General features: G+C 39.8%; 1 protein-coding gene across 9 annotated transcripts in view; it reads left to right on the top strand.

Annotated features, from left to right (window-relative positions):
* Nucleotides 1-7190, top strand: part of LOC111870634 (ketohexokinase) — a 15870-nt gene extending 8680 nt beyond the window's left edge. The window contains exons 6-7 of one of the 9 annotated variants that reach the window (XM_033753997.1): nt 2212-2422; nt 6870-7190. In XM_033753997.1, the coding sequence (XP_033609888.1) occupies nt 2212-2422; nt 6870-6905 (247 nt within the window). In that variant the 3' untranslated portion in view covers nt 6906-7190. The other 8 variants (XM_033753996.1, XM_033753998.1, XM_023863100.2 and 5 more) reach the window with 8 other exon arrangements.
* The last annotated feature ends 1231 nt before the right edge of the window (nt 7191-8421 follow it).

Raw genomic sequence — 8421 nt, 5'->3', positions numbered from 1 at the left:
CTCATATTATAAGGCAAGGTTATAAAACCATATTTTAAGATCATTTTAGTGAAAGTTTCATGCTTCAAGGCGTACGATACACTGCTCAAATTCTAAACCAACTGCTTCCATTGCCGAGATACCAGGCGCTCATATTATAAGGCAAGGTTATAAAACCACCTTTTAAGATCATTTTAGTGAAAGTTTCATGTTCCTATCTCATATAATTTAAGAACAATGATGAATAAATCATTTTCGAGCAAAATTTAAATGGACGGCTGAATATATTACCGCCGGAGAGACACGGCAGTGGAATTTAAATGACCGCGCAAAAGGGATAACTATTCCGCGAAATCCTGAGAACAGTCCTGGCATCTTTGCCAATGCTGCACATACTCTGGTAGAAGTCTATTCCTGTATTTTGCAGCCATGGCAGGATGGGGGATCACTTTCCAGCCAGACTTTTCAGTTTCCACTGATGTGTCATTTCATTGGGAGCTTGTCACAAAGTGTGTGTTATTGTTTCTGGAGCATTGACAGTTCCCGTTCTGGCCAGAAAATCAGCCAGTATGTACCCCTTTACATTATAGAAAATTGTTCCTTTAACTTTTTCCAGCTGAGGGCTGGCCTTCTTTGGAAATGCAGTATGATGCCATTCCATACTCTGTCATTTTGGGGTTAAAATGGCAGCTTTCATCACGGATCATGATGCTCAGTAGGAAGTGATCGCCCTCAGCATGTCATTGAAGCAACTGCAGTGACTTCCTAGATCACTAAAGGTCACAGTGCAAGGGACAGCACTTAGGTCTACTCTGTGTGCGTGCGTGTGCTGGGAACAAATGGCTCATGGCGCTGATAACTACTAACTACCACTCACAGTTCGTAAACAGACTCCCATAAATGAACTGCACTGCCTGCCATTACTGTGTAAGGATCTAGAAGTTAATTATTCTCCTCCGTTCCAACATTGTCAGCCACCAAGCTTGCTGAGTCATCGGGAGAATTTGAGTGTGCTTCGCTGCCAGCAATGCCCTGGTCACGGTGAAGTGCAGAGCCATGAATGTGTCTAGTTACTAAAAATATTCCCAGTATTTGTTCATGGTAACATATATTTTGTACTGTTGGAAAGCTGTGAATAGTTGACCGTAACAGCTGGGTCATGGTGCAACACATTTATTTGTACCAGACTTTTGAAAACCTAATGTACATCAGAAGGGCCAGTATTCAGAATTGTATGTATATATATATTGCGGGGCACGCGGTAGCATAGTTGGTTGAGACACTATGCTACAAGCCAGAAGGTCACAGGATCGAACCCTGATGAGGTCCTTGGATTTTTTCAATTTAACTAATCCTTTCAGCCACACTGTGGGCCTGGGATCGACTCAGCCTCTAACAGAAATGAGTACCAGGAATATTCTTGGAATGTTCTTGGGGGTAAAGGGCAGCCGGCGCATAGGGCTGATAACCTTACTGTTGTCTATGAGCCGATTGTCTAGAAACTGTGGGAACCTCAACATCTGACAACCCTATAGGCCTCCACAGCCTGTTACAGGGATAGCTTTACTTTACTTACTTTATATATATATATATATCTGATGATGGCCCTGTGTGGCCGAAACATGTGAGTTTACAAGAAAGCCTGGAGTAAGTGGTGATTCCACCAAAAGTCTATGCAGGTGCATTAAAAGATTATCTCTTTCCCTTACACACGNTACTGCACTTCTCTGGGTTTAGGCAGGAACACTATAGGGTAAGTAGACAATGTGAGGTCCTGTTAGACGAGATTCTAGGAAAGGAATGCAGTTAACAACCTGCCACATCCTCTTGCACTATTCACGCAGTCCCACCCCACACCCTTGTTTTCGCATAAAACCCACGCTCCTCTTGCAGCCCGCGGTCGTATTCTTCCAGGACAGTCATGTCAGCAAGTAGAGAAAGTGAGGGTGGGCAGACACATCGAACTTTCCCACGATATCAGAGAAATTCAGGAATGAAAATGACGTTACATGCGAGGTTGATGCATTTGTGCATGTCGTACTAAGCAAGGTATTAAAACAGTTGCTTTATGAGGAATTAGTTCGTACCATTGAATATTTGACGCAATAGACAAGGTGTCGCAGAAACCGATGTTGCTATAACCAAGTTTTACTGTATATTGCATTACAGAAAAAAATTAGAACTTGAGGCATTCATCACAAGAAGTAAATAGTGATTTATGTTTTGTTTCAGTGCCACTATAATAAGTGCTTGGGGTGAACAAGGAGCAATGGCTCGTGGACATGATGGAACCGTTGTTCAGTCTCCAGCATTCTGTCCACACAAAGTATTGGACACCCTTGGTGCAGGGGACACATTTTGCGGTGCAGCAATTTTTGGCCTGTCTAGAGGGAAGTCGTTACAAGATTCTATCATTTTGGGCTGCCAAATAGCTGGAATCAAGGTTGGCATGGATGGTTTTGCTGGCCTGGATAAAGCATGTAACCATATCATGTATGGTTCTGGTGAATTGTAACAGCTGTTCTGTCTTACAGCAGTTTTGGTAGGTATTTTGAATGGAGATTTAGAAATGTAAGTACTGATATGCAGATTTTTGGGCAAGAAAGTATGTAAATTATGTGAGCAGATATGATAGATTATTTTAATGTTTAAGGGGTTTCCATTTTTCATTACATTTTTTGATCATGTTCCCTGCAATAGAAATAATGCTGTATCGAAATTTTACACCACTTTCATTGCTAATCTTTGAGAACTTTCTTTTTTGATTTTTTGCACTGTAGCCTTTAGAAATAAAGCAGTCTTTCTATGTTAACACTCTTGAGGACAAACTCTCTGTGTGTGTATGTGTGTGGAGGGGGGGGCATAAGTCTTCCCCACTGTCTAGTCAACATGTCAACCTAGCAGTTCCAACTATCACTGTCCTTCCCTGACATGTATTTATAGGGCTTGGACCTTTTTTAATCATATGTCAAGCCATGCATTTGCTGAGTGCAGAAACGGTTTGTAGTTTAATTGTATGCATATCATAAACAGTGGAAGCAATTGTGATTGACTCTGAATGTTTATGATTCCTTCAGAGTCGAGCAATAAATTTATATTTGAAGAAATATTAGTATAAATAACACTGACCACTTTTGTTTATTTTTTCTCCATCACACTCTAACTAACTCCACAGGAGATGCAGTCCTTAAGAAACCACCAGCTGTCCAGCTACTCAAGTATTTCTCAACATTTTATGGAACATGAAAGCTGATGTTCACAAGAGTGTGCCACTGGTCCCTATCCTGAGCCAGATGAATCCAGTCCATGTTACCCCATCCTGTTTCTGTAAGATCAATTTTAATATTACCCTCTCATCTACATCTAGGTCTTCCAAGTAATTTCTTTCCTTTTGCCTATCCTACCTGTATACATTCCTATTCTCCCCATGCATGCTACATGCTCTGCTCATCGTATCCTTTCTTTATCTTCATCACACCTTCCCCACCTTCAGCCTTAGATTCATGAAGACAAGCCTCCTGTCAACAGTAGCACTTAGTTTAATATAGTCCCTTTACAAATGCGGCACAGGTTTCAAAGGAGTAATGAAATTATAGAGCTCATAATGAACAGTGAATCAAACAGTGGTGAAATGGCAGACAATAAGAGTAATCAACCAAGAGGTGATGGATGTGACCAAGGTTTTGTTGTGCAAGAGAAGTTACAATGGTGAGACTAGCAGTGGAGAATCTCATTCTGCTGAAAGTGTACCCAACTCCAAAACAGAGAAAACTGGAGAAGGTTGTTGGCTTTGTGTGGAATGGAAGGATGTTGCTCATTTCACTTTGGCAGCTCAACCTGCAGTGCCCACATGAATGTGAATGAACAACAAAAAGCAATTGAAATCTGCAATACCTTGTGAACTGTAATTTCATTCATACAATAGTTACAGAAAGAAACATGTACTACATACTTTTGTATTATGGTAGAAGCAAAGGTGAAAGATTAGGAAGTGCAAGTATTATGTTTTTGGACATTATCCATCGTCTTGTCTTTGTCTAAAAACCATCCTGTTTTTTTTAAAAACGCAACGTTTTGGAGACTGGATTGTCTCCATCTTCAGATAAAACCTCAGTTGGGCCCAATCGATAGAGCTAGTCCCTATCTCCTGAGTGAGTGACATAACATAATCTCTTGACAAATGTATACATGCCTCACTACTGTAATGCTGATGGAGCAGACTGTGAAAAACAAAATGAAACAATACTGGTCTGAGGATCCTATGATTTCAACCCAATTCTTCAGTGTACTCTTCGCAAGACTGATTTCTACTTTTGTGAATGCTGTTCTTCTGTAACAGTGATGATAAACCTGAAGGAAATGCTGTGTTCAAAGTCAGAAATAGTCACTTGCACGAGAAACTGAAAACATTGTTCCCTTCTTCCCAGGGATTATGCACAGATAAGAACATGGTCTGTTGGAAAGAGCAGCTGAGATATGTTGTTTCACCACCACTTAACATTACAGATTTGGTGTAAATGTTTGTATTATGTGACCTGCAACTGGCTCCATCATATACACTGGGAATTAAAGTAAAACACAACATGCAGTAAATGTGTGAATTGCCAGCTCTGTTGTTCCTTCATTGGCATAACTTTATGTTGACAGAGGCCACCACGTTTACCTTAATAAGTGATACACCAGTCCACTACTAGTGAAAATTCTGTATGACAGAAATATAGGATATTGTGGTGCTGTGACACTGAACAGAAGGGACATGCACAAGCCTGAAGAAGACTTAGCAGTCAAGAAAGCAAATTGCTCTACACACCCAAATGAGGTTCATGGCATAAAGTCACACAGTGAACAAGAGGTATCCATGCTAACAACAGTTTCAGATGACCAGATGCTAGAAACAAGGAAAGCAGATTCCTCTGCAGGTGAAAAGAAAGGGCCCTTTTTTTTGACTATGATTAAAATATGGAACTTGTAAACAGAGGAGATACACAGACAAACTTTACTGAAAGTACGTGTACATTATAGAGCATTGAAGAGGTATAAAAATTTCACTTTCACCTGCTGTACATGATTGTCTGAAAGTGGATTTGAAGTTCTTACAGCAATGACTAATGAACTTCTAATGGACCATGTAGTTCACTAAAAGTCAAGTAAGGAAGATCTGCGTACTGAATATAACACACTGTGCCTGTAACCCTCTTTCAGGCGATTTCTAAAAGTAAGAAGTGGATCGAGATTTGAAGTTCTTAACAACAGTGAAAAATACTGTTTTCTGGGATATAATTCTATGTAGCCCAGTAGAATGTTACTAACATTTCAGATGCTCTCTTCTTCTTCAGGGTGCAAGAGTAGTAATCTGCTAAGAACTATAATTTGTCACTGTCATGGAGAAAGTTAATTGACATATTTAGAAAAATCATGTTAATTAGCTCAGACTTGTTCAAAAGCAAATGTATAAGTCATAATTGATATTTTGATGTTATATCATAGGAACAGAGTTGAGACATTCCATTGGTCTTTATTACTGGTACCTGCTTGTAATAAACGATTTACTATATCTGCTAGTGTTGTTTCATTTATAGCTGGTCATAGCTGGATAGCATGTTTGAAATTAGTGATATTCAACTGATTTCTAACACAGCACTGTCTACATTTTCAGTTTAACTCAATTTTTCTATGTGAAAGTCCCATCTGACTTCGCCATTATTTTCAAGATGAGTTTTGAAAAGGCTTTTCTGTTAATTCCTTCCATTCTTTGGTTTATTAAATTAGCTGAATTAAGTAGCAAGTAGACTATATGAATCATGTAATTTGTATCACAGTATTTCTGATGTTATTACACCTACTCTTTTTATTTTAGAGCCCTCAGGTTGACAGAACACTCACCACAATTTGAAAAATGCTAGCACAATCTGAGACATGATCCATAATGGTTCATGAACAAATTTTTTAACTTAAAAATAAGTTTTTACAAACATTCATAACATAATTTTAACGTAAAATGGCTGCTGTGATGAAACAAATTGAATTTTATATACAGTGCAGTGGAAAATTACATTTTTAAACTATCTTTTATGGAAGTGATTGCAACTACATCACTTCTAAGTAATATACTTCAAGAATGTTCTTATTATAAAACTTTACGTCAAACATCTATTTCGACAGTGGAAAATTAACAACTACATATAGTGAGCATCATAAATGTTTTAAGTGTATGTAGTCTTATAAAAACATTTACATATTGGTGGGTTCCTGATTGTAGTAGTATACCTCCAATGATGATTCATTAAGAATCGAAACATGTTGGGTAACTAAGTGCTGAAGTGGTGAAGGCATATGTCACATTGGACTGAAATAAACTTGATTGTAAAAATGTAGACCTATGCTCACATTGTTTCAGAAATTAATCTCAGAAATATCCAGAAAAGAAACTGGTCAAAAGAAAAGCCTGCAAGGAGCACATCAGAAGGAAGATGAGTATAATCTGGCCAAGGAGCAAGAGACGATATGAATCAGACTTGTGCTTTCATTTCAGTTACCCATGATCTGCAGATTGTACTGTAGATACCTTCATCAGACTTTTCACTTGTGTTTCTGGTTTAAATATTTGTGACACTGACAGTTGAGAAGGCCATTGTTTCTGCTAGAATGAACTAAACTGAAGAAAAGGAAGGAAGGAAGTGGGGAAATGTTCGGCTGCAATGGATGCAGTCATTACCTTTTATGGTGTTGGCTAATATGGAACAGTAAAGAGATGCAGTAAACATGTTTTCTTTAATGGGTGTAGATCAGTGATAGTGGTATAATTAATTGTAGCTACAGAACACTCTGTGTGCTGTAATTCTAGTGACATATAGAGTGTGTTTATAATGTGATGTATTTGTGCTATTCAGGACGCCCCCATCCCCCCCCCCCAAGTGGCGGCATAACAGCGCTGCCTGTGCTACAGTGTTGGTACTGGTCAGCGCTCCGCCCCCTCACCTGTGGTCACGTGGCAGCGCTTCTCACTATGATGTGGCAGGTGACAACAGTGACGTAGCAGGGGATGCCGCAGTTGCTATGCAGCAATAAACAACTCTCGATAGCGTTCCCAGCAACACCTGTAAACACGGCAACTAGGCAACAATGAAGCGAGGCATTTTCCCGTTGTCTGGCTGTGGGTTTATAAGAGAACTACACTGCCTAAGGAGTCAGTCTCATATCTGAGACGGTAAAATATGGTTACAAATCCCAAGGGACCCGGACCCAAGAAAGACTGTGCTGGCAAGGGCCAGCAGCATATACAAATGACAGACCCATCCACTCATCAGAGAGGGCGCCCCACAAAAACAAGACCGTAACTGTCAAACAGTAATAAATATCTGGTGGGGCTCGACACCAAGACTTACTGACTGACTGACCGACAGTCGTAATGTGACTTTGACTTTGACTTAAGGAGTCAGTTGAATTGTAGTAGTCACAGAGTTCAGTTGTAACAAGTGAATCGTGATAGTGTGAAGAGATTTGTGTGTAGGGTTGTAAAGTATGTAAACCCGTAACAGTGTTATAATTAATTGCAGCCAAGACTTGTAGGTTGTTAAATAAACCAAATAACAATCCGAACGGCGTCTTCAGCAGCAAAACACGTTACAAAAATTTGATTCAACAAAATGAGTAAGAAAGTACAAAAGACATCTTGGAGGCAGCAAACTGGAGAGCAATGTGAGGGGTCAGAGAAAACTGGCACTGGACAGAAAGGAAGTGAAAGGACACAAATCGAACCATCACAACTTAAACAGCAACAGCAACAGGAAACACTTTTAAGTATTGAAGGACATGCTAGACCATCTCAACCCCTGCAGCAGAAGATGATGCTTCATCAGGAACAAGTACTACCAACCCAGGTGGGGGCAGTTGTTGGTACTTCTGGTTTTTGCAGTGGCCACACAGGACCACACAGACAAGGACTAGTACATGGAAGTACTTCACAAGGAGCACTGTCAGCATGAGCTGCTCAGCGAACTGTAGGTGATACATCAAGTGCTGAAACAACAAACCAGTTAATTCAGACATTGCAATTACCAATGAGAAAGGATTGGAATAAGTGTGGAACCATGGGGAAATCAATAATTGTTGAAACTAATCATTTTGCACTGGATTTGTCAAGAGTACGAAACAACATTATCATACATTATGATGTAACACTAGAGCCCTCAGTTCCACAGAGAATGTTGAGGGCTGCCATGGAAGAATTTAGGCTCAAACATTATCCAAAACGGTTTCCAGCATTTGACGGGAAGACAAATTTGTATAGCTCTGGAGAGCTGCCATTTGGCAGAGAGATGTGTGATCATATTGCTTTGTGTGATAATGAATCTGGTAAAGAAAGAAAGTTTAAGATTACCATCAAGTATGCATCTCAGGCTGATTTGCAGTCTCTAGTACAGTACACGGCTAGTGGGGCTT

Source organism: Cryptotermes secundus, unplaced genomic scaffold, assembly GCF_002891405.2.
Source record: "Cryptotermes secundus unplaced genomic scaffold, Csec_1.0 scaffold1759, whole genome shotgun sequence".
Classification (NCBI taxonomy): domain Eukaryota; kingdom Metazoa; phylum Arthropoda; class Insecta; order Blattodea; family Kalotermitidae; genus Cryptotermes; species Cryptotermes secundus.
This window is presented reverse-complemented; position numbering and strand designations above follow the sequence as displayed.